This window comes from Ctenopharyngodon idella, chromosome 12 (assembly GCF_019924925.1).
Source record: "Ctenopharyngodon idella isolate HZGC_01 chromosome 12, HZGC01, whole genome shotgun sequence".
Classification (NCBI taxonomy): domain Eukaryota; kingdom Metazoa; phylum Chordata; class Actinopteri; order Cypriniformes; family Xenocyprididae; genus Ctenopharyngodon; species Ctenopharyngodon idella.
The window spans coordinates 10253887-10281124 of record NC_067231.1 but is presented as its reverse complement, the minus strand read 5'-3'; the positions used below and the strand labels follow the sequence as shown (position 1 = coordinate 10281124).

The following is a 27238-nucleotide window of genomic DNA, read 5'->3' as shown; positions in this document are numbered from 1 at the left end:
AAGTTGTCTTAAGGTCCGGGTATAGGCCTACTTAATTCTGTCTCACGCACAGTTGAGTGCGCAAGTCTTTCAAAGTAAGGCGCCAGATCGGCTGCTGCCTGACAAAAGCAATGCATTCTGGTTAGAAAATTTGTCCGACTTTGATCGGCGCTGCAGTCACCTTATGATCACATGTGCCATCAAAGTACCACGAGAACAAAACGAGCCGCCTATGTCAGGCGCTGCAGTTGCTCAAAATCAACTGCGAAAGCCTTGATGATGACACACTTTATTCTCGTTGGTCAGATTTGTGATGACATTGGTTTTGTGATAACCAATCTTGATATTGAATATATGATATTCAGAACATAGGAATTTCAATCGGATCCACTTCTTCGATTACAATCAATGCAAAAATCACGTGGTGTGCCATGAATGATGTTGGTTCAGCACACTACAGAAAGCACGTGTCCGACCTGACATCCGTCTCTGTGCGCCTCCCCTGCCTGCAACCGGCAGATCTCGCCAGCCGGTGGCAGGCTAGTGTAGTTCATCTCGAACAAGCCTATTCACAAGGGGAGCAGGGGATCACATGACAACAAGGAGCACATGGCAAAACATAACAAACATAGCTATGAAACAAAGCATTAACATCACAATAAAACATAAAACATGAACCAAAACACCGAAACAAGACATGACACTTACACTTAATTTTACTCTTAATAACTTCATTTGAATATACTTTCTATATGCATATTGCTATAATAAAACACGTGATATTGCTACGTTTAACAGTGGAAGAAACTAGGAAAGTATGAGATAATGTAGACTGTCAATAATGCCACCTTTGCCAATAAGAAATCAAATTGCTGGAGGACTTCCGGTAAGATGGCGGTGTGAGAAGTCGTGAAGTTCTCTGCTCCAGGTATTTCTTTAATTTAACTACTCACTTAGTGACATTTTTCAACAGGCCCCGAGAATATAAAGTAAGAACTTCACAAACACAATATGCCGAGGGCTAATGCTAAAAAAATGGTCGATATCGCCGAGGATGTCGATGATTCTACACGAGGTGCGGAGGGAGCCGCGGGCGCCTCGGACAAGGGAGACGATATTAGAGAACTACTTGAATGCTATGGCAGTTTGGCAATGACTCTTATCGTTCTACTCTATTGAGCTGGACTCATATGCACTTATTGTTTTAATGACACGGTGCGTTAAGTTCTTTTTATCATTCGTGATATAGTCTCAACGGAGCAGAGACACGAGCTGGTGAGTTATGGTTCTCTGTATACCAGCAGATGTTTTTTTTTTTTTTATGTTGATAGTGGGTTTGTGGAAGGGGAGGGGGGAGGTGAGGGTGGTCGTGGGCACTTGTACAGCTTGCTGGCTCTTTAAGATTTTGTTTTATGTCAGTCTGAGTCAATGTACTTATGTTGTTTGTTATGATCAGTTCAGTACACTTAGTTCTGTATGCATGTAAAAATATATAGTTTTCTTATTAAATGCCCAAACTTAATAATTTTGATTTAAATTTTACCACTTGGAATGTAAAAGGCATGAACAATGTCATAAAGAGAAATACGATTTTTTCTCATTTGCGTCTGTTAAATGAAGGCATTGCTTTCTTGCAAGAAAATCACATCCTCAATTCAGATGTAATTAAACTCAGACGGGGTTAGGATAGACAGGTGTTTCACTCGAGTTTCAATGTGAAGGGCAGGGGTACCGCTATTCTTATTAGAAAGGATATTCCGTTCACTCATACCATGATGCCTCCGGGCATTACGTGATTGTTACAGGTTGCCTTTATGGAAGGCAAATGATTCTTGTTAACATATATGCTTCGAATTTTGATGATTCAAATTTTTTCAGTAAAATCTTTGTGACTATACCCCCTTTTGATGACTATGCATTAATCATAGGTGGGGATTTTAACTGTGTTTTGAACAAATTTTTGGACCGATCCTCAACCAAAGTTATACAGCCCTCTAAGGCCACTCTAAACATTAAGAATTTTTGTGAGCAATATGGGTTGTTAGATCCTTGGAGATTTCTTTTCCCCTCCTCTAAAGCATTCTCCTTTTTCTCACCTGTGCATCACTCTTACAGTTGTATATATTTTTTCTTAGTAGATAAGAGTCTCATACCCTTTATTACAACAAGTACATACCACAGCATTGTTATTTCTGATCATGCCCCCTTTTCTTTTTTTACTTAGTTTGCCTGCCCCACATTCATCCTTTAAACCCTGGAGGCTGAACCCTCTGCTCTTGGCAGATGGAGAATTTGTCACTTATCTAAATAAAGAGATAGAGTTTTACTTAGAAATAAATGATCAACCTTATATTTCAAGATCTACATTATAGGAAGCATTAAAAGCATATTTACGTTTTATATATTTTTGTTCTTATGCTAAAAAACAAGAAACCATTAAGCTCAAGGATCTTTCAGTTGCAATTAGCAGGTTGGATGAGCAGTATGCTACATCTCCTAAACCTGATCTATATAAAGAGAGACTGGGACTTCAAACTGAATATAACCTACTATCTACCTTATATGTAGAGAAAAGGTTGTTAAAAACTCGATATACATTTTATGAATTTGGGGAAAAAGCCAGTAAATTGTTGGTCTTTTTAAGCTTGTCAATCAAATAACTTGAAAACGATTACTCACATTAGGTCCCCGTCAGGCTCACTGTTGTATTCTTTACAAGATATTAACACTAGCTTTGTTAATTTTTTTTACTGCTTTATAAATCTCAGAATATCCTAATGATTCTGTAATTATAGATTTCTTTTTTTACAAAAGTGAATCTACCAACTATAAATGTCAATTTTAACTCTGATCTTGGCAAACTCATAGTGCAAGTAGAAGTAACAAATGCCATTTCAGCAATGCAGAGTAGTAAAACGGAGTAACGGTAGTAAGACACAGGAACTGATTCAGGGACAGGAGAAGACACAGGAACTGATTCAGGGACAGGAGAAGACACAGGAGCTGATTCGGGGACAGGAGAAGACACAGGAGCTGATTCGGGGACAGGAGAAGACACAGGAGCTGATTCGGGGACAGGAGAAGACACAGGAGCTGACTCGGGGACAGGAGAAGACACTGGAGCGGACTCGGGGACAGGAGAAGACACTGGAGCGGACTCGGGGACAGGAGAAGACACTGGAGCGGACTCGGGGACAGGAGAAGACACTGGAGCGGACTCGGGGACAGGAGAAGACACTGGAGCGGACTCGGGGACAGGAGAAGACACTGGAGCGGACTCGGGGACAGGAGAAGACACTGGAGCGGACTCAGGGACAGGAGAAGACACTGGAGAGGACTCAGGAGAAGACACTGGAGCGGACTCAGGAGAAGACACTGGAGCGGACTCAGGAGAAGACACTGGAGCGGACTCAGGAGAAGACACTGGAGCGGACTCAGGAGAAGACACTGGAGCGGACTCAGGAGAAGACACTGGAGCGGACTCAGGGGCTGGAGAAGACACTGGAGCAGACTCAGGGGCTGGAGAAGACACTGGAGCAGACTCAGGGGCTGGAGAAGACACTGGAGCAGACTCAGGGGTTGGAACCATCTCAGGGTCCCAGGACATCCCCTCATATTCCACTAACAGGGCAATGGGCACAAGCGTGGGGACCATTATGGCTGAAGGCTCAGTTGTGATGGCGTCCATCTTGACTGAGGGCTCAGGCGTGGCGCAGTCCATTTTGACTGAGGGCTCATGCATGGCAGCGGCCATCTGGAACGAGGGCTCAGGCGTGGCGGCGGCCATCTTAGGTTGAGGATCTTGTGCTGGCTGGAAATCATATGAGGGAATAAAACTGTCCCAACATACAGCAATCACTTCTCTCCAGTCCAGCCCATCCAGATCGGGAAGTTCCCGGGGGTCGACATTTTTAGCCCCAATCCTGTATAACCCCTTAATGATCTCATCCTCCAATGAACTGTTTTGGATTAAAAAAAGAACTGGATTGAGCCGCTGCTGCGATTTGTCCGGCGAATTCCCAACTCTCCCAGTCCATGTTGTTTGTTGCTGTGAAGGTCCGGTCTTCTGTTACTGACAGATGAGACGGAGACACAGAGGTGAACGTAGAGGGATGTTTATTTAACAAACAGCAGGGTGACACAGTGATGCAGGTGAGTGAACAGGTAATGAAGACTTTGCAGAGAGGAGACTGAATAGTGATACAGTCCTTTGTCTTACAGAAACGTGGATCTTGGATGGATGGATGGATGGATATCAAGGGAGTGAACAACAGTTGGAGGTAGGTAAGACTCACACACAGACACGAAACATGAAGACTGAGGAAACACACTGGAGTGGAACAGGAAGGTGGCTTAGAAAGCTTGGAGATCAACATGGAACAGTCCTCTTCGTATAAACGAGACCGGACAACTGAGGGAGGTGAGTGGTGTGCTTAAATGTCTGGAGTGATGAGTGCTGATGGGGAACAGGTGTGTGTGATTAGCTGATGGTTGAGTGAGTGCAGGTAAGGGCCAGGGAGGATGATGGGAAATGGAGTCCAGGACAGACGGAGACTGTGACACAGACGGCTTTCCTGTAGAATTTTATAAGAAATTTTCAACATTATTAGGCCCTCTTCTTGTAGCAGTCTATAATGAACCTTTTATTAATGGAACCCTACCTCCGACCCTCACACAAGCTTCAATCTCTCTTCTTTCAAAAGATAAAAAGGACCCTACTCTTTTTGAGTCTTACAGGCCAATTTCACTCTTAAATGTTGATTTTAAAATATTAGCCAAAGTCCTTGCAATGCGTATAGAACCTGTTCTTCCAACTTTAATTTCTAATGATCAAACAGGATTTATTCGTGGACGCAATCCATTTAGTAATTTGCAACGCCTTTATAATGTAATGTACACTAACACACAAGATGATCAGGACGTTATAATTTCCCTTGATGCTGAAAAGGCATTCGATAGGGTAGAGTGGAAATACCTCTTTAACACTCTTAAGCATTTTGGTTTTTCAGAAGATTTAATTTCTTGGATTAAGTTATTATATACTTCCCCAGTAGCCTCTGTGTGCACAAATAATATTTACTCTGAGTATTTTCCTTTGCATTGAGGTACCAGACAGGGATGTCCGTTCTCCCCTTTGCTATTTGCAATTTCGATTGAACCTTTGGCAGCAGCACAGTCTGGTAGCTTTAAGAGTATCACTCGGAATGGGATTGAGCATACGATTTCATTATATGAGGATGATGTTTTGTTATCTGTTTCTAACTCTGATTTATCAACCTGACTTAAGCTTAACATGAATTATTGTGAATTATTCCCAGTAAAATCATCTCTCTGCATAGATACTTCCCTTATCCTGTTTAGAATAGTTCACGAGGGTTTTAAATACCTAGGTGTACAAGTCACATGATCATTTACTGATTTGTTTAAAGCTAATTTTTCCCCGCTTTTATGTCGTTGCAAAGATGATTTTACCAAATGGTCCAGATTACCCTTGTCATTAGCAGGTCGTATTAACCTAGTTAAAATGTCAGTCCTACCTCGCTTCCTGTATTTATTTTCAAATATTCCTATTTTTATAAGAAAGACCTTTTTCATTAAATTAGACAGCTTAATTTCTTCCTTCCTATGAGAAAACAAAACCCCTTGTATAAGAAAATCCTTTTTACAAAGATCAAAATTTCTTGGGGGGATGGCACTGCCCAATTTTTTATTTTATTACTGGGCAAATAATATTCAGAAAATCATACACTGGGTGTCTGACTTAGACCCACACAATATTCCACTGTGGGTGCAAGGGGAACAATTATGTAGTCTGTACTTTACTCCCTCTGACTGGAAACATGTATATTTCCTCTCAAAATCCAGTTGTTGCACATACTCTAAAAATTTGGTCACAATTTAGGAAGCATTTTGGTCTGCAAGCAGCCTCTATTCTGGGTCCTATAGTTTCCAACTGTTTATTTCCTCCATCCTATGTGGATTCTGCATTCTGTGTTTGGGAAGAGAACGGGATCAGGCTCTTGAAAGATTTACTCTTTAATAATATTTTTTGCTCGTTTCAGGAACTTGAAAGTCATTTTGCTTTGCCTAGAACTAATTTTTTCAGATTTTTGCAAATCAGAAGCTTCATTAAAAAAGTATTTAATTATTTTCCAGGGCTACCCCCTTCCTCACCCATTGAAACGTTACTTGATCTAAATCCAAACAGTAAGGGGCTTATTTCATCTATATATTCTATTATATCCACTATAGATCCACAAAACTTAGATGGCATTCGAATGGCCTGGCAGAGTGATTTGGGCATAGAGTTTACAGAGAGCGAATGGGTTGATGTTCTAGGCCATGTTCACTCCTCATCTCCTTGTGCCAGGCATGGTCTTATCCAATTAAAGATAATTCATAGACTTCATTTTACTAACTCAAAGTTAGCTAAGATTTATCCTAACATTAGCTCTGCATGTAATAGGTGTTCACATTCACCCGCTACAACAGCTCACATGTTTTGGTTTTGTCCTCGGTTGGAGGAATTCCGGAAAGGAATTTTTGAGATGAATAATAACATCTATAGAATTCATATTAGTCCTGACCCCTTAATTGCTATCTTTGGCACTAGGCCTGAAGGCATAAAACTTAGGAAAGATATAGGAACAGTTATTGCCTTTACTTCACTTTTGGCTAGGCGTTTAATCTTGTTACAGTGGAAAAGGGCTGACCCCCCCAAAATACAGTAAATGGATCAATAAGGTGATGAATTACATCCAACTTGAGAAAATAAAATTTACAATTAGAGGTTCAAAATGTAAGTTTTACAAAACATGGTCCCCCTTTCTAAGATATTTTGAAGAACTAAACTTGTCTGAAGAGTGATACCCCCCTCACCCCCTTTTTACACTTATTTTATTACTGGTGTTGTAAAAAAATTCTATTTTTTTAGATTTATTTTATTATTTTTAAATTATTATGACTGCGTTTATTAATATTGTTTGCTCTTTAGCACCCTATCTTGTCTTTTTTTCCTTTTTTTCCCCCTTTTTTCCTTTTCTTTTCTCCCCCTTTATCTTAATTGATTTATTATATTTCTCACTCTCAGCCTTTGGCATGGAACAGCAGCTGATAAGCTGGATAAGTTTGGGTTATTTGACTTTTTTTTTGATGTTTTGTATTGTACCGATCACTTAAGGACTGTACGTAAACTTAGTCTTCTCTTTTGTTGTGCTGTATGGGTAGGAATGGGAATAGGATGTTAAGAGTTTAAAACTTGTCCTTAACTTTTGTAACTTTGTACCATTATTGAATTTATTGTATTTTTTTTAAACTTTCAATAAATAGAGTATTAAAAAAAAAGAAGAAATCAAATTGTTAAGAAAAAAATCATTATTTTATACAAATATCTAAACAAATCCAAAATTGTCACACAACGGAAGGAGGCAGACAGGTAAGTTGTATAAACAGAGTTTATTAAAACAGAGGCACGGAACTGGACAGGAATGTAAATAGGTGAGCTTAAACAGTTCAGAGATGTAATGATGACTTAGCTGGATGGTAATAGCAATGTCTCTTTGTAGATGCAGTGGTGGTGTCCAGGAACAGAACCGAAGCAGACGACAGGTAGATGACGGAAGACAGGTAATGGATATCCACAATAGAAGGTAAGTGAACAGGTAAGTCAGGTGAGGGGTTTGGTGTCATGTGCCAAAGATGAGACCAGACAAGGGAGTGCAGGTTGAATGTCTCTTTATAGTGAGCGCTAATGAGGATGTGCAGGAGCAGTGAATCAGTATTCCGGGGAGAGTGAACAAGTGGGCGGAGCGTGCTGATCTGGTGACGATGAGTGGTCTGAGATGGTTGCAACTCCGTGATAGTACCCCCTCCTCCACGGGCGCCTCCTGTCGGCCAGATGGTGCGACAATGGGGCCTACCTTGACCGCTAATCAGGATGTTCTGAATAGGGCTGGGCGATAAAACGATAACGATATGTATCGCGATAGACACGTGATCGATATCAATAAAAAATGTGTTCGATAAAACGTTCAATATTTTTTTTATTCTTCGTCGGAAGAAAACAGAGGTTGCGAAGCAAGTTTGGTTGCATTAACAAAGGCACTCGCTCTCTGGTAACCTAGCAACGTAGGGAGTGACACGCTAACAGCCAATCATGTAACAATATCAGTTTGGTTGCGCCATATCGTTGTCTCGTGCTGGTCTGCTGGATTCCTCTTCAGTAACCGGCAACTGATAAGCAGAAAATGAGTGCCGCAGCGAGCGAGGAAATTGTAAATAAAAGAGGAAAAGTCAGCTCGCCAGTATGGCAGTTTTTTTGGATATTATAAGTCTGACCGTAGTCAGACCAATGTCGTCTGCAAATTATGCAAGACTGGTAATACCACAAACTTGATGTACCACCTTAGCCGTGCTCACCCTTTGGAGCACAGTCGTATTCAACCAACAACATCTGTAGCTGCAACACCGCACAACATTTTAATTATTTGAGTTTTCCATGGTTGTTGACATTTCTGTCTTAATAACTGAGGGGATTATGATCAGAGGAAGGTTAAGTTTAAAATAAAAATGTTTAAATGTAATATATTTTTCTCCTGGTCCTTATTTTAAATGGGTCAGAAAAAATATCAATAATTATCGATATCGACCGATATGAAACACTGATATCGTGATACAGTTTTCAGCTATATCGCCCAGCCCTAGTTCTGAATGAAACTGAGTGAGAAGATCTGGATCAAGGATGTCATCACGAGCTACCTAGGAGCGTTCCTCAGGGCCGTAGTCCTCCCAGTCAAGGAGGTATTCAAGTCTTTGGCCCCGCCGCCACTAGTTGAGGACGGCCTGGACCCTGTAGATGGTTTCCTCTTTAGTGAGTTCTGGAGAAGGTAGCACATCACCACCAGATTCTGTGGGGGGAGACAACAAAGGTTCATTGTGAGGTTTGAGGAGTGATACATGGAATGATGGTGAAATACGGTAGTGTGGTGGAAGATTGAGCCTGTAGGTGACCTCGTTGATCTGCATCTGCACTGTGAACGGACCTATATAATGGGAACTCAGCTTACGGCAGGGCAGGCAGAGACGGATGTCCTGCGTCAAAAGCCAAACCTTCTGACCTGGTTGGTAGCAAGGGGTCGGTGTTCTGCGGGTGTCAGCCTGCCTCTTGTGTCTCTGCACTGCCTGTTGGAGATGTGACGTGAGCTGCCTGCACGTGAGCTGAGTCCCTGAAATACAGGTTCTTTGAGTTAGAATATGTAGAGTAGTTTGAGTTAACGGAGCAATCTGAGGGGGAAGTTGAATAGTACTCACCGCTGGCTGTGGTGGCCGAACCGGGCAGGCAGTGATGATATGATCCTCTCCCCCAGAATACAGGCATAGCTGGTTGAGGATCCTTCTTTGACATTCCGCATGAGTCAGGTGGTTAACGGTTCAGGTGCTGGAAGGGCAACTGATGGTGTGGAGGGCGGATGATGCAGAGCGGGCTTAGGAAGAGAACATGCTGTTAGACGTTGAGATATCCTGATGGTCTTTTGAATGAAGTTCTCTAGTCCAATAGCATCGTCATAAATCACCATTAGTTGACGTACATCAGCGTTGAGCCCATGAAAGTGGAAAGCGGTGAGTAATGCAGTCTCATTCCAGCCACTAGAAGCCGCTAATGTGCGGAATTGCAGAGCATAGGCGCTCACCGAATAACTTCCTTGACGTAGGTTGAACAGTTGGTCATGAACAGACAACTCTAAGGTAGTTTGTCCAAAAACCTCTTTAAAGTGGTTGAGAAATGATAAGAGTGACATAGTGACTAGAGCATTTGATTGCCACAGGGATTGTGCCCATTGAAGAGCACGACCAGACAGGAGAGATATCACAAACGCCACTCTGGTTCAATCGGTAGTGAACTGGTGAGACTGCATCTCAAAGTAGAGCGAAAATTGTAGAATGAACCCATTGCAATCCTCCGCCTCACCAGCGAATGTCGCTGGTCGAGCCATGGGACTGGCAGAGGCAGCAGGTGAAGCAGCGGTTGCAGATGGCAGGAGAGATTGACAAACTGCTTGCACGAGGTCAGCGAAAGGATCTGGAGGGCGATCCCCATCAGTTTCTGTGGAGCTCTGCATATGGTCTGGTCTTCTGTCACACAGTGGAAGGAGGTAGACAGGTAAGTTGTATAAACAGAGTTTATTAAAACAGAGGCATGAAACTGGGAATGCAAACAGGTGAGCATAAACAGTTCAGAGATGTAATGATGGCTTAGCTGGATGGTAATAGCAATGTCTCTTTGTAGATGCAGCAGTGGTGTCCAGGAACAGAACCGAAGCAGACGACAGGCAGATGACAGATGACGGATGACGGAAGACAGGTAATGGATATCCACAATAGAAGGCAAGTGAACAGGTAAGTCCAGGTGAGGGGTTTGGTGTTGTATACCAAAGACCAGAGGTGGGTAGTAACGAAATACATATACTTCATTACATTTACTTGAGTATTTTTTTGGAAAATTTGTACTTTTAAGAGTAGATTAAATGTGGGTACTTTTACTTTAACTTGAGTACATTTCTAATGAAAAAGCTGTACTTTTACTTCGCTATGCTGGGTGACGTAATTTATTTTAATGCAGTACTGAGCATGTTAAGAAATGCGTAGTTTATTCCAAGCGCGCTGTCTCGTTTTTCATGAACGATGCCCCATTCACAAATGAATCACTCTTTTGAGTTGATTCTGTTCAAAGACTTAATCAAACAAGTTGGCAAAACTGTCTAAATTGATTTGCGAATCAGTTTGAAAGATTTGTTCAGCTCCCTGCATGCACTGAATCGTCTGAAGCAGTTTCTCACTTGAAGCGTTGGATGAAGTGGCAGTGGACCTACAGTCAATTAAAAGCAAATCCATCGATGAAGATCTTTATTAGTTGAACTGCGTATGCTGTCTGTGAACAATTCCACAGGTATCGATTTCATTTGATTTCAATTCATACAGCCAATAGCCTATGTTTTTACAACCAAACAGATTATTATGCCACGATAACACCACTACAAAGTATGTAGCATTTCTTTACTGTTTTTTTGGACATATATCTTAATTTATACATTAAATAAGCTACCAGCACATGTAACTGTATAATAATGCTTGTCTTTTCTGTGTTTGTTGCAAAGATATTTCATTATGATAATAATTTAAATATCTATCTAAATAATAACATGCTATTGTATTGTTGTATGTGTATATATCACTTTTACGTTGAGTAAATATTTCTGTAAGTACTTGTACTTTTACGTGAGTACAGTTTTTGGATACTCTACCCACCTCTGCCAAAGACAAGACCAGACAAGGGAGTGTGGGTTGAAGGTCTCTTTATAGTGAGTGCTGATGAGGATGTGCAGGTGCAGTGAATCAGTATTCCGGGGAGAGTGAACGAGTGGACAGAGCGTGCTGATCTGGTGACGATGGGTTGTTAGTGGTCTGAGATGGTTGTGACTCTGTGACACAAACATTTAAAAAGTAATATTATTTATAACTATTATTCTCACCCCACTGGCAAAGTATTTTGTAAGCATAAAATATTTTAAGGTGTAGATGCAATTTTTCTTTTTTTAAAAAAGTAGTAAAGAAGTATAAATTAAGTAATTATAAGTTAATTATAAATTAAATAAGTATTGTAGCATTTTAACTTTAACTAAATATGTAATTTTTGAAAAATAATATATGTATATGTATATAGTAGTATGTGCAACTGCAAAGAGCTTGTTTACATTTTAGACAAGTCAAGTTGCGATACTGAACAGGAGCACATAGAGATGCCAGAAAAACCTAAACCAACCGCCTTGACCTGCATATATACTAAAGTACACAGCAACATACACAGGAAAAATCAAAACATTATCCTAAATGTGTGTGAAAACAACATGAATGTACTGAAATCTGTGCATAAATACAATGTGCGATCAGTGCGTCAAGAGCGCTCATACATGATTTGTTTGCGCATCAATATAATGGACTCACGTGCTTAATGTAGGCTACTCCTGTACGTCACTGTAATCGTCTTTACTTTGATTGCAATCCATATCCATCAAAACTTTACTAGCTAGATGCTGGTTTGCTTTATCCAGCCGAGAAATATAGTTTGCATATCATCTGGCCATACAGCGATGGGATGTTTTGACGTTCCGTTCAGACAGGAAAAGCGCGATGCGGGAGGGCTCGCGCTCTTCAGACACAATGAAAGAATTTGACAGAGTTCATGTTTTAAAGAGAAACAGACACTGGAATGAAGTCTCTATTCTCTCTGCCATCTCTGATGTAATCAGCATGGACTTTTAAGATCATCTAACTGTGTGATGCAATTTTACATGCTTCAGTAATTTATTTGCGTTAAATTCTTTTTTATTTTATAGGATTTTGAATTAATCGCATGCGTTATGACAGCCCTAATATATATATATACACACTATATTGCCAAAAGTTTTGGGGCGCCTCCCTTTACATGAACTTAAATGACATTCCATTCTTAATCTGTAGGGTTTAATATGGAGCTGGCCCACCCTTTGTAGCTGTAACAGCCTCAACTCTTCTGGGAAGGCTTTCCACAAGGTTTAGGAGTGTGTTTATGGGAATTTTTGACCATTCTTCTAGAAGCGCATTTGTGAGGTCAGGCAGTGATATTGGCGAGAAGGCCTGGCTTGCAGTCTCCACTCTAATTCATCCCAAAGGTGTTCTATCAGGTTGAGGTCAGGACTCTGTGCAGGCCAGTCAAGTTCCTCCACACCAAACTCGCTCATCCATGTTTTTATGGACCTTGCTATGTGCACTGGTGCGCAGTCATGTTGGAGCAGGAAGGGGTCATCCCCAAACTGTTCCCACAAAGTTGAATGAAATTGAAATTGTCTAAAATGTCTTGGCATTAAGAGTTACTTTCACTGGGACTAAGGGGCCAAGCCCAACCCCTGAAAAACAACCCCACACCATAATCCCCCCTCCACCAAACTTTACACTTGGCACAATGCAATCAGGCAAGTACCGTTCTCCTGGCAACCACCGAACCCAGACTTGTCCATCGGATTGCCAGACAAAGAAGCATGATTCGTCACTCCTGAGAACACTGTCTCCACTGCTCTAGAGTCCAGTGGTGGCGTGCTTTACACCACTGCATCTGACGGTTTGCATTGCACTTGGTGATGTAAGGCTTGGATGCAGTTGCTCAGCCATGGAAACCCATTCAATGAAGCTCTCTACGCACTGTTCTTGAGCTAACCTGAAGGCCACACAAAGTTTGGAGGTCTGTAGCTATTGACTCTGCAGAAAGTTGGCGACTTCTACGCGCAGTGCGCCTCAGCATGCGCTGACCCCGCTCTGTGATTTTACGTGGCCTACCACTTCGTGGCTGAGTTGCCGTTGTTCCTAGTTGCTTCCACTTTGTTATGATGCCACTAACAGTTGACCATGGAATATTTAGTACTGAGAAAATTTCACAAATGGACTTATTGCACAGGTGGCAACCTATCACGGTACCACGCTTGAATTCACTGAGCTCCTGAGAGCGACCCATTCTTTCACAAATGTTTGTAGAAGCAGTCTGCATGCCTAGGTGCTTGATTTTATACACCTGTGGCCACAGAAGTGATTGGAACACCTGAATTCAATGATTTGGAGGGGTGTCCCAATACTTTTGGCAATATAGTGTGTGTATATAGCAGAGATAGGCAATGTCGGTCCTGGAGTGCCACTGTTCTGCAGAGTTTAGCTCCAATCCTAGTAAAACACACCTGAACAAACTAATCAATGTCTTCAGGATTACTAAGGCTACAGGCAGGTGAGTTTTTTTCTTTCTTTCAGGGTTGGAGCTAAACTCTGCAGGATAGTGGCACTCCAAGACTGATGTTGCCTATCCCTGACCTACAGGTTGCAACCAATAGACATGTTTCTCTATCGGTGTGTCCTCACAGAAATGATCTTCAGAGAAATTAACTTGGATGAACAGAGATTTTGGCTGAAAATCTAAAACATTAATTAACATATGTGATAACAGAAAATTTTATATGGATAAAGCAGCATTTATGTACAACCCGAATTCCAGAAAAGTTGGGACGTTTTTTAAATTTGAATAAAATGAAAACTAAAAGACTTTCAAATCACATGAGCCAATATTTTGTCCACAATAGAGCATAGATAACATAACAAATGTTTAAACCGAGAAATTTTACACTTTTATCCACTAAATGAGCTCATTTCAAATTCGATGCCTGCTGTGGGTTGTATCTGAAATTGTCCAAGACAGGATAATAAGGACTGCCCATTGGTTCTAGGGCATGAAAGACGCTCGAGACAGTTGACGGAACTGTCACAGCTTTTTAGGTACCAAAAAGGTTACTGTTTGGGTGATGACAATGACAAACTCCACATTTTATACATTGGAGCTCTGTTTTACCATGGCAACTTCATCAATGCAAGTTTTTGACCACACTTGACCATACCTAATTTCACTTAGGTTGAACCAGTCAGCCACTTAATGCTCTGCCTATTATTATTGCAGAAAAATGCAAGAATAAACAGAAAAGGATAGTTGAACACTGCAACTAACCTTGAATATCCACTCTCTTTTACAGATGATATAAGAGGGGACATTTTAGTTGATGTGGGATCTGGCCCCACTCTTTACCAGGTCATGAGTGGCTGTGAGAGATTTGATCGTGTCATCCTGTCTGACTTTTTGGAGGTGAATCGAAGAGAGCTGCAAAACTGGTTACAGGAGGGAAAGAGTAGTATAGACTGGACTTCTTACTTCAAGTATGTGTGTGAACTGGAGGGCCGCAGGTGAGATTTTCTTTTCTTGTCTAAAAGAGAGATTTAAAGTTGTAAATAAAGAATGCTTATTTACTGTAAAATAATGCATATGCAGAACTATTTGTAGACATATATATATATATATATATACACACAGTGGGTACGGAAAGTATTCAGACCCCCTTAAATTTTTCACTCTTTGTTATATTGCAGCCATTTGCTAAAATCATTTAAGTTCATTTTTTTTCCTCATTAATGTACACACAGCACCCCATATTGACAGAAAAACACAGAATTGTTGACATTTTTGCAGATTTATTAAAAAAGAAAAACTGAAATATCACATGGTCCTAAGTATTCAGACCCTTTGCTCAGTATTTAGTAGAAGCACCCTTTTGAACTAATACAGCCATGAGTCTTTTTGGGAAAGATGCAACAAGTTTTTCACACCTGGATTTGGGGATCCTCTGCCATTCCTCCTTGCAGATCTTCTCCAGTTCTGTCAGGTTGGATGGTAAACGTTGGTGGACAGCCATTTTTAGGTCTCTCCAGAGATGCTCAATTGGGTTTAAGTCAGGGCTCTGGCTGGGCCATTCAAGAACAGTCACAGAGTTGTTGTGAAGCCACTCCTTCGTTATTTTAGCTGTGTGCTTAGGGTCATTTTCTTGTTGGAAGGTAAACCTTCGGCCCAGTCTGAGGTCCTGAGCACTCTGGAGAAGGTTTTCGAAAGGATATCCATGTACTTGGCCGCATTCATCTTTCCCTCGATTGCAACCAGTCGTCCTGTCCCTGCAGCTGAAAAACACCCCCAACAGCATGATGCTGCCACCACCATGCTTCACTGTTGGGACTGTATTGGACAGGTGATGAGCAGTGCCTGGTTTTCTCCACACATACCGCTTAGAATTAAGGCCAAAAAGTTCTATCTTGGTCTCATCAGACCAGGGAATCTTATTTCTCACCATCTTGGAGTCCTCCATGAGGGCTTTCATGTGTCTTGCACTGAGGAGAGGCTTCCGTCGGGCCACTCTGCCATAAAGCCCCGACTGGTGGAGGGCTGCAGTGATGGTTGACTTTCTACAACTTTCTCCCATCTCCCGACTGCATCTCTGGAGCTCAGCCACAGTGACCTTTGGGTTCTTCTTTACCTCTCTCACCAAGGCTCTTCTCCCCCCGATAGCTCAGTTTGGCCGGACGGCCAGCTCTAGGAAGGGTTCTGGTCGTCCCAAACGTCTTCCATTTAAGGATTATGGAGGCCACTGTGCTCTTAGGAACCTTAAGTGCAGCAGAAATTTTTTTGTAACCATGGCCAGATCTGTGCCTTGCCACAATTCTGTCTCTGAGCTCTTCAGGCAGTTCCTTTGACCTCATGATTCTCATTTGCTCTGACATGCACTGTGAGCTGTAAGGTCTTATATAGACAGGTGTGTGGCTTTCCTAATCAAGTCCAATCAGTATAATCAAACACAGCTGGACTCAAATGAAGGTGTAGAACCATCTCAAGGATGATCAGAAGAAATGGACAGCACCTGAGTTAAATATATGAGTGTCACAGCAAAGGGTCTGAATACTTAGGACCATGTGATATTTCAGTTTTTCTTTTTTAATAAATCTGCAAAAATGTCAACAATTCTGTGTTTTTCTGTCAATATGGGGTGCTGTGTGTACATTAATGAGGAAAAAAATGAACTTAAATGATTTTAGCAAATGGCTGCAATATAACAAAGAGTGAAAAATTTAAGGGGGTCTGAATACTTTCCGTACCCACTGTATATACACATATAGTTGCACTATATGTCACCAGTCAGGGTCTTTTATCTTGGCAGTATGAGAACACTCCCAACAAGGGGCTGTTCAATCATTTAGAACTGATGTAAACTGGATGGAGTTGGTCAGCTAATTTATCTGAAACATTGGTGAGATTGTTAACTTGTAGAGACTCTTACTGTATTATAACACAAGGAAGACACAAGTGTAATAAAATAAATTTTATTAACAAAAGATAAACAGGAATAAATAACACAACTACTAAATAAACACCATGAATGATAAAGAAATAAAGTGCATAAGATGCATAAAATACAAGTGATTAAGGGTGTCCTCACACTAGGCATGATTGCCTTGAACCGAGCCCGAGCGCAATTGTCACCCCCTCCCCCACTGGCCTGCACACACACTGCAGTTAACGTTCCGGGCCGGAGCACAATTACGTCATATACAATGCAACTTTTTGTATGAAAGAAAACAGGAAGAAATGCACTTTCGCTAAGATAATAGTTTTATCATTTATGCCGCGATTTTCACATGCACGAATCAGAGGATTATTACGAACTACGAAGGCAGCTGACATTAATGGAGGGATTTGCAGCTTTACTTGCAAACTACAATTCCTGTTCATCAATAAGTTGAGAACCAGACCCGTTATAAACCCAAATACACTCGAATTAAGTACATGAATTGAAAAGTGTACTATCAAAGTAGTAATAAAGATGTTTGCCATCATAATTATGACAGTAGCGCACACAAAGTAGTAGCTGTTCCGTGCTCCAGCACGGTTAGCGCTCACACTGCATGCGAATCGCGCTCGAGCCCAACCGAACCATGCTCTGGCCCACCTCTTCCAAGCAGACTTTGCCCAGCAGTTCTCAGCAGTCCAAAAGCAGACGGAGGCCATAAAGCACATCTTGCCCCGACGTAATACTGCCACCAAACCGCCTCGGGCTGGCCCCCAGCCTGCTCATTGCTGAGGGCGGCTGCGCCAGTGGTACCCACTTTCTCAATAAAAGAGTAGATTCCAATACCTCTGGGCCATACTGGGTCCGTGCTGACAATGAGCAACACTCTGCTTCCTCACTCTCAGCTAAACCCTCATTGGCCACGGGCAGTGAACTCCTCACGCCTCCCTGCCCTGTCCCGCACGGAAACAGATAAGTGCACCACACTCACCGCCTCTACTCCGGGACACTGTGCTTTCCAGGTTGGACCTTAGTGCTCCGCACTGCCCTCCCCACCCCCAGCCCTCATGGGTACGTCTGTTGTCTGTTTGGTGCCATTTGTACGGAACTTGGGGGCCTGGCTGGTGCACCCCAACCCGTCCCGTCGGCTCATTCAAACAATCAGACTTGGCTATGCGATTTAGTTCGCTAGGCATCCCGCCAGGTTCAGCGACATCCTGTTCACCTCCCTGTCCTGCGGAGATTGCAGTCCTTTTGGCGAAGAATGCAATAGCCGAAATGAAGTCAGGATTTTACAGTCATAGACATACTTCATAGTACTCAAAAAGGGCGGTGGGTTACGGCCAATCTTGGATCTGCATGTCTTGAATTATGCCCTTCACAAGCTCCCATTCAAAATGCTCACACCGAAACGCATCCTCACATGCGTTCGCTTCCAGGATTGATTTTCAGCGATCCACCTGAAGTACATGTACTTTCATGTCTCGATTCTCCCTCGACACAGACCGTTTCTTCGCTTTGCGTTCAAGGGTCAAGCATACCAGTACAAGGTCCTCCCTTTCGGGCTGTCCCTGTCTCCCTGTGTCTTTACCAAAGTCGCGGAAGCTGCCCTTGCCCCACTCAGGGAAGTAGGCATTCGCATCCTCAACTATCTCGACGACTCATTCTGGCCCAGTCCCGAGATCAGTTATGCGAACACAAGGACCTGGTGCTCAGGCACCTCAGCCAGTTGGGGCTTCGGGTCAACTGGGAAAAGAGCAATTTCTCCCCATGCAAAGCATCTCTTTTCTTGGTGTGGAGTTGGACTTGCGCAGTCGGTGAACACATTCACACGGAAAACATCGGTTCCACTGAAGCAATTTCAGAGGCTCCTGGGGCATATGGCTCCTCCTCTGGAGTCACCAGCGGCTCTGATCGCTGCATGTCATGAACATTCCGGGCGATCTCAATCGTCTGGCTGACACGCTCTCACGACAGCTCACGCTTCTGAGACAATGGGGCCTCCATCCCCAGGCTGTCTAGCTGATTTGGAGCCGATTTGGGGACCCACAGGTAGACCTGTTTGCCTCCCAGGAGTCCGCTCATTGGCAGTTATTTTATTCCCTATAATAAGACTAATGCTAATAAGAATGTTCTTTGTTACTTGAGGTGGCAACTCATGTGGTGGCCAGGCTTCAATTAGACTGGCCACAGGAGCAAGAGAACCCAAGACTCTCCAAGCTAGATGACAGATTTCTGTTGGGTGGCCAAGGGGAAGGACTCCAACACCGATCTCTCCGCTTTTTTGCTGATCTCCATGATGAGTTATCTCATTCATGGAGTAAGCCATACTCCTCTCATGTCTTTGTGCTCGTGACGCCGATTTATTCGACCATCATGGGTGCAAGGGCACAGGGGTATATACGATGCAGGCTTGCAGGCAATCATCCCTGGTGGCGCATCATCGCTCAAGAAGCCAATGCTCTCACCAAGACATGCAGAACAACATCCGCACTGGTGAGGAAGGCATTCCAGGCAACAGGTCAGACTGATGCCGCCCTGCACACCATGGCGGTTCTTCAGGTATACCAGGCTGACCTGCTAAAGGATTTGAACATGAGCAGGGATATTAGTGAGGAGGCATTTTCAGAACTACTCTGGGCAACAGACCTGTCTCTCCGCATTACCAAGTATTTCAGCAAAGAGTAGAAGCTCCTTCTCCTACCCTCCCCGGCACTATCAGTGTCTTCACTGATCTCAAGTCTCTGGGGTTGAGACGCAACACCATAAAAAGCGTTCTCTCTCCTGCCTAGAGAACAGCATATTTAGGGGTCATATGGGACTCGGTCACCATGCGGGCACAGCTGTCTCCTGCACATGTAGAGTCCATCTTATACACCCTTAAAAACATCAGGCTACGTTAGAAAATTACTTTACATTACTTTCAGAAAGTTTTACGTCTCATGGAGGCTGTGTCCACAGTAATACCTCTGAGCCTCATGTACATGAGACCATTTCAGTTGTGGCCCAGAGCCAGGGGATTTCATCTCTCATCTTCTTCATTTATATAGCGCTTTTTACAATACAATACAGATTGTTTCAAAGCAGCTTCACAGTGATAATAGGAAAATTAATGGACAGAGATTGTTTTGGCTTTACAGCAGATCTAGGAAAAAGTTATTATCAAGCTAAAGTAAGTTTTTGATTGAATCACACCTGAGGGCCAATCCCCAGAGGCAGATAAGGGTTACACGCCACAGGCTTTGTACCCTTTTTATGTGGTTCAGACCCTGGGTCCCACTCTAGGTGCATATTGTCACAAGATGTTAATGACAGATGCTTCCCGCACGGGATAGGGTGCAGTCTTAGATGGCCATCCAGCCCAAGGGATCTGGAGAGGCAATCATCTCGATTGGCAATCAATTGCCATGAACTGATGGCTGTATTTCTGGCCCTGAAATAATTACAGCAGTTAAGGTGCTACCATGTCCTATTGCAGGTGGACACTATAGTAGTCAGAAAGGCAGACTGTGTTTGCACAGGTTCTGCTTTGGGCTTAGGACAAGTTCCTGTCCCTCAGGGAAATTTACATTCCAGGGCATATGAATGTGGGAGCAGATTTGCTGTCCAGACAGGCTGTGTGAAACACAGGGAATGGAAACTCCACCCCGAATTAGTCAAATTTGGGAAAATATTTTACAAAGCAGAGGTGGACCTATTTGCCTCACAGGAAATGGCGCAATGTCACCTCTACTTCTCTCTGATTCCTCTCGTTCCCATTAGTGTTATGAAACACAGCATCGAGGGTAGCTTTTGATAGACCATGTCTCGGGTTACTTGACTGTAACCCTGTTCCCTGAAAAAGCCAATGACATCACCGTCAGAGGTTATTTAGGCCAAATTCTTTGCCACACATGCTTCACAACCAGTTGAACAAAGAACATTCTCATTAGCATTATGAAACACAGCATTTTGTTCCCACTTTTTCAGGGAACAGAGTTACAGTCAAGTAAGTGGAGACGAACTAGCAAAAAGAAAAGTTTGATAAATAAACAATATCTATGGAAGCGGCTAACTTGGACTGTGTTGAAAAGCCCTTTTTTGAAATTTTTGAAATAATGCAGTCATAATGATGGAGGAGTGCATATAGTACTGTAGGGCTGTTGTTGTTTGAAATAGATCCGCAATGCAAAGTCATAATGATGGAGGAGCGCATATACAGTGCCCTCCACAAATATTGGCACCCTTAGTAAATATGAGCAAAGGCGGCTGTGAAAATAAATCTGCAATATTTATCCTTTGATCTTTCATTCAAAAAAATTCACAAAACCTTTCATCGAAGTAAAACAATTGAAAGTGGGGGGAAATAAATAAATGTTTTTCTCTAATACTTGTTGGCCACAATTATTGGCACCCCTAGAAATTCTTATAAATAAAATATCTCTGAAGTACATTCCCATTCATATTTAAATTTTTTACCACACCAAGGTGACTAGGAGCATGAAATTGTCCAGCCATGACTTCCTGTTCAACAGTACAAATATGTGTAAACACAAAGGCCAAATTCCCTTAATCATTCATCACAATGAGAAAAACCAAAGTTATAAAAATATAGTTCTGATGTGCAGCAAAAGATTGTTGAGCTTCACAAAATAGAAAATGGCTATAAGAAAAAAGCTAATGCATTGAAAATCCCCATTTCCACCATCAGGGCAATAAACAAGAATTTCTAATCAACTAAAAATAAAACTTTTATTCTATTGAATTATATGTACATGTGAACTTGTGAAAGGTTGTGGGCCTATTTGTTTTGCTGGAGGTCCTGGACATCTTGTTCAGATATATGGCATCATGGATTCTATCAAATACTAAGAGATAAAAATCAAAACCTGACTGCTTCTGCTAAAAATCTTATAATGGGCCATGTTTGGATCTTCCATCAGGACAGTGATCCAAAACAAACATCAAAATCAACACAAAAATGTGTCATTGAGCACAAAATGAAGCTTCTGTCATGACCATCCCAGTTCCCTGACCTGAACCCTATAGAAAATGAGTGGGGTGAACTGAAAAGAAGCAGCACCAACATGGAGCTGCGAATCTGAAGGATCTGGAGAGATTCTGTATGAAGGAATGGTCTCTGATGTCTTGTCCGGTGTTTTCCAAACTCATCAGGCATTATAGGTGAAGACTCGGAGCTGTTATCTTGGGAAAAGGACGTTGCAGTAATTGAGTGCCAATAATTGTGGCTAACATGAACTAGAGAAAAACATTTATTTCATAATGAGCTTTCCGCCCCATTTTCAATTGTTTTACTTAAATGAAAGGTTAGAATTTTGAGGGGGGTTTTAATGAAAGATAACTGCAGGTGCGTGATGTGATGATGTGAATCCTCATGTTCTTTTGTTTATGCTGCTATTTGTGCATGTAAAGCTAAACCCCTGAAAAAAAAAAAAACACTATTGTATGGTATTTTTTAATGGGTCACAAACACCCATCTATTCTAATTTAATTTTAATTTGACATTCTATCTTAGCGGTTTATGATCAACTTAACGGTTTACCTTAACGGTTTATGATCAACTAATGAGCTTCGGTTGTTTGTCAGGAAAATAAACTAAATTATCAAAATGCTCTCATTACAATTCTCCAACAGATTTACTATGCTGCACACAAGCCCACACTAACTCAAAAACTTGTGTACACAAGCTGAGACCTGACGTGAGATTTGATCATAGCCACCACTCACATTCATATTGATAAATGTTAAGTTTTGCGTGGAAACGGCCGTACACACCATTTTCTGTCATACGTCCATTTCATAAATGAGGCCAACTGTGTATGTAATTTTACATTTTATCCAATTCTTTTCCTAGTTCATTGGCCACATACTTTCATGTCTTTCGGGAGAAGTGGTAGTAAACTAGTGTTTAAATGATGAAATACATTTAATTACACGTAGGCCTATTTGAGAATGGGAATATCAGATCTTTCATGATATAGTTAACAAGTTTGGAAATGTTTTGAATAAAAAAAGGAAAATAAAATAAAACCAATAGCCTACATTTGTCATACAGTGCTATTGTGGCTGCGGTGTGTCATGCGGTGAGCATGATGCGTCAGCATGTAAATAATAATATATAAAAATGCGAGGCGATCACTGCCACTACATACCACCCCGCCCCACCCCAACCCAACCCACCCCCCTGTCACCCTTCACTGGTTCCCCTTCAAAAATACTAAGTGCATGATGCCCCTACCAGTAATGGATGTAATGGAAAAAGCATCTGCAAAAAAGCAGATAATATCTAATTGTGTCTTGGACCTTTTGATTTTTTTCTAGTTCATCGGCTTGGGCAGAGAAAGCTACACGTCTTCGCTCAGTTGTGTCTAATGTGCTGCCCCTTGATGTACACCAGTCCTGCCCATTATCACCAGGGTTCTTGCCCCCTTCTGGAGCTGACTGTCTGGTGTCATCTTTCTGCCTTGAGAGTGTAAGCCATGACTTGCTTTCCTTCACCAATGCCTTAGGCCACATCTCCAGCCTGCTTAAAAAAGGTGGATACCTCCTACTTATTGGTGCCCTGGGAGAGAGCTTCTACATGGGTGGGCCAGGGCTGTACATCCCTGTGGTCCCTCTGGATGAGTCTCAGGTCTGTGCTAGTCTGAAGGCCCATGGATATGAGCTGTTGCAGCTTTGTATTTACCACCTGCCACCAGACATGAAGGTGGGGGTAGATGATGTCACTGGTGTGTTCTTTGCAAAAGCAAAGAAAGCTTAAAGAATTTTAGTTGAAGTATACATGGATTGGAAAGGTAGGGAATTAATGTGTTCTTTTTAATGCTTCACTTTTACTATGATTAAAAGATATTGAAAGCAATCATATTTGTCAGCATTTGAAAGTAAAAAATGTTGGTCAAATGACATAAATGCAGAATGATTGCTAATGTTTGATTTCACTCGTTAAAATTCACCCCACGTTCATTGCAGCTAAACTCAGCAAAAGTCCCTTTTTCAGAATTCTGTATTTTAAAGAAAATTTAATAAAATCCTTTATAGACCTTTAATGGAAAGTGTTTAAACAATATTTTTCATGCTTGTTCAGTGAACCATAAACAATTATTGCACATGAACCTGTGGAACACTCAAAGGGTTAGTTCACCCAAAAATGAAAATACTGTTATTTTAATTACTCATGTCATTCCAAAGCCGTAAGACTTTCATTCATCTTCGGAATACAAATGAGGTTCTTTTTCATGAAATCTGAGAGCTTTCTGTCCCTCCGCTTCAACAAGTTCATAAAGAGATTATAAAACTAATCCATATGAATTTTTTTTTTTTTTTAATTATTATTCTGATTTGGGCCACGTCCATATGTGGTCAGAGATTTTGCAATGCAACCATAGTCTGAACACTCATTTATGCAATATTTACGTCACTCTAGAACAACATATGTCACAATTCTGGGCTCATGGGAGTCACTTCAACGAATTTACATACCCGAAGTTATCAAAACAGTTGTGAAAGGTAGTCAACGGAAGGACAGTGATGTGTCAGAACTTGTAAGTATTCCAGTGACAGCTCTATATACAAGCAAAACATGAGGGCTAGTATCATAAATGTTTAAAAAAAGGCAGATACTTGTTTAATTCCGTATGACAACGTGCTGTGTGTAATCTTTTTTTCATTCTTTTGTGCATGCGGGTCAGTCCCGACAGATGATCTGTTTACACTGGAATCTGATATTGGCCACATTTAAAACAACAATGTGATAAAAAAAAACTATATAACAACTATATAAAAAAAAAATGTGATCTGAGCAATATATCAGAATTCAGCACAAAGGCTCGCTGTGTGAGCGTAGCCTAATTGATGCTTCCGCATTAGAGAGAAAACATGTGCATCCTATACAGAAGTCTTGTTTGTTGAACAACCTGACATATGCCACGTTCTGTATTATACATGCCAGACCAGTAGTTGGCAATCTCACTTTGTTAACTCACAGCAAAAACAAAATGTTGTGCTTTTTGCAAAATAAAGAAAATGAACATGATGCACGATCTGCCATCTCTGTCTGAATGAAGTCCATTCTGATTTTTTCCTCAGAGAATTTTAGTTCACGTATCTCAGCACATTAGTGGATTATTTAATAAAGGTAACTATATTCTCAGCATCACAGCAGACTTATGCCTAAACTATAGTTGTTTACTTACTTTAGGTAACAGTTTATAATGTTCTCGTTAGTATGCACGTTTTGTGAGTTCAGCTCATCCTCTTCCTTTGTACCTTGCGATGTAACAACTAATAAATGTGTATAAATGTGTCTGTGGACATAATGTTATTGTAACCTAGACGTATTGATATGTGTTTCCATGCTATGATGGCCACTAGATGGCAGTATAATGCAGTGGTACAGCTAAGTTCAGTTCTGTGTTAAGGACCGGAGAACAAGAATAAACACATTCTGATAACAGTACTCCGTGTGTGAGCCTCGTCAATACATGGTACCAGGATAAATTATGAAAGATGATGAATTCCATCCGTCCACCAGACGAACTGAAGTTGACTGGTAACGTCAATGAGAACTGGAAAGCTTTCAAACAAAGTTTTGAACTTTATGCGCTCGCCATTGGGCTGGATGGCAATGAACGGAGGAAAAATGCATTGCTGCTAACAGTGGCAGGACGCAGCGCACTGGACGTGTATAATACGTTTGTCTTCACGGAAGAAGAAAAAGATAAGTATGAGGCCGTGATTAAAAAATTCGAGCAATACTGCACACAGAGGAAAAATGAGACCTACGAAAAGTATGTTTTCAGAAATAGACTGCAGAGAGAGTCAGAATCCATTGAACAGTATGTTACAGATTTAAGATTGAAAAGCCAGTCGTGCAATTTCGGAACACTGTGCGACTCCATGATTCGAGATCAAATAGTAATTGGAGTACAAGATAAAAGAGTGAGGATGCAATTGTTGTAAGAGACTGACCTCACATTAGAAAAGACAATAAAAATTTGCCAAGCATCAGAATGTGCAAGGGCTCAGCTAAAGACTTTCAGTGATGAGAAGGAGACAGCCGAAGTGGATGCAGTTCGACGTGCTAATGAAAGAGCAATGTCAAAGAAGAAAAAACAAAAGCCAATTCAAGAGAGCAAGGGCTGCGGAAAGTGTGGCAATAAACATGCACCAAAAAAAGTGCCCAGATTTTGGGAAAGACTGCAGGAATTGTGGAGGAAAGACTAATTTCGCTAAATGCTGTAAGAAAAAAGTGCAGCTTCTAGAAAAGAGGAGTGACAGTGAGGATGAAGAAGCACCAATCTTCGTGGACTCTATTGAAGATGGACAAACTGCTTCAGCTGATGAATGGATAGCACACATGGATGTAAATGGTAATGACGTTTCACTGAAACTAGGCACAGGGGCCCAGGTAAACATCCTGCCCATGAAAGACTTTCAAAAACTGAGAAAAAAGACCAAGATAAGTCACAGAAATGTAAATCTGAAAACGTATGACAACAAGACCATACTCACAAAGGGAGTTTGCAGAGCCAGTCTGTCCTGTAACGGAAAAAAGGAGGATGTTTTTTTGTGCTTGTTGAAGGAAATAAACAAGCTATACTTGGACTGAAAACGTGCATGCAGCTTGGGTTAATAAAGAGAGTCCATGTCATAAATAAAGAAGTGACAACGCATGAGAAGACTAAAGATGCAACTTCAAAAGGAGTTATGCACTGTGACTGGGTAAAAGAATACAAAGAGGTGTTCAAAGGAATAGGACGCTTACCAGGAGAATATAAGATAAAACTAAAAGAAGATGCAGAACCCGTCATTCACCCGGCAAGAAAGGTGCCAGTTGCATTAAAGGAAAGACTGCGAGAGAAACTGGACACTCTGATAAAAGAAAGAGAAGAACCCACGGAATGGGTGAAGGACTTGAACAAAGCGATTCAACGTGAGCACTATAAACTTCCAACAGGATCAGATATAACTAGTGCAATGAGTGGAGCATGTTACTTCTCTAAATTGGATGCCTTGTCTGGGTTTTATCAAATTGTGCTAGATGAGGAAAGCGCAAAGCTATGCACCTTTAACACGCCATTTGGAAGGCATTGTTTCCTAAGGTTACCGTTTGGCATCAGCTCAGCCCCAGAAGTCTTCCACAAAACTGTGCAGTAGCTTTTTGATGGAATAGAAGGAGTAGGAGTTTTCATAGACGATGTGGTAGTCTCGGGACGCACAAAAGAAGAGCACGATGCAAGACTTTGCAGGGTCCTAAATCAAGCACAAAGGACAGGGTTAAAACTGAATAAAAGCAAGTGCCAGTTCGGTGTGAGAGAAATTACATACCTGGGGGATAGACTGTCTGAAGAAGGGGTACAGCCAGACAGAAAAAAAAAATCCAGGCAATCAAAGAAATGCCCGAACCAAGAGACAAGAAAGACCTACAAAGAGCCTTAGGGTTAGTAAACTACCTGGGGAAGTTTGTTCCAAATCTGTCAGCAAATACAAGGTCATTAAGAAGCCTGTTGGAATCAAACAGAGTGGCA

The 27238-nt window shown here is 41.6% G+C and overlaps 1 protein-coding gene across 1 annotated transcript in view; it reads left to right on the top strand.

Moving 5' to 3' along the window:
• The window catches only part of LOC127523965 (phenylethanolamine N-methyltransferase), a 64460-nt gene extending 39390 nt beyond the window's left edge, over nt 1-25070 (top strand). Inside the window, exons 2-3 of the mRNA XM_051915216.1 lie at nt 14580-14787; nt 23034-25070. Coding sequence (XP_051771176.1) covers nt 14580-14787; nt 23034-23472 — 647 coding nt within the window. The 3' untranslated portion in view covers nt 23473-25070. The remainder of the gene's footprint in view (nt 1-14579; nt 14788-23033) is intronic.
• The last annotated feature ends 2168 nt before the right edge of the window (nt 25071-27238 follow it).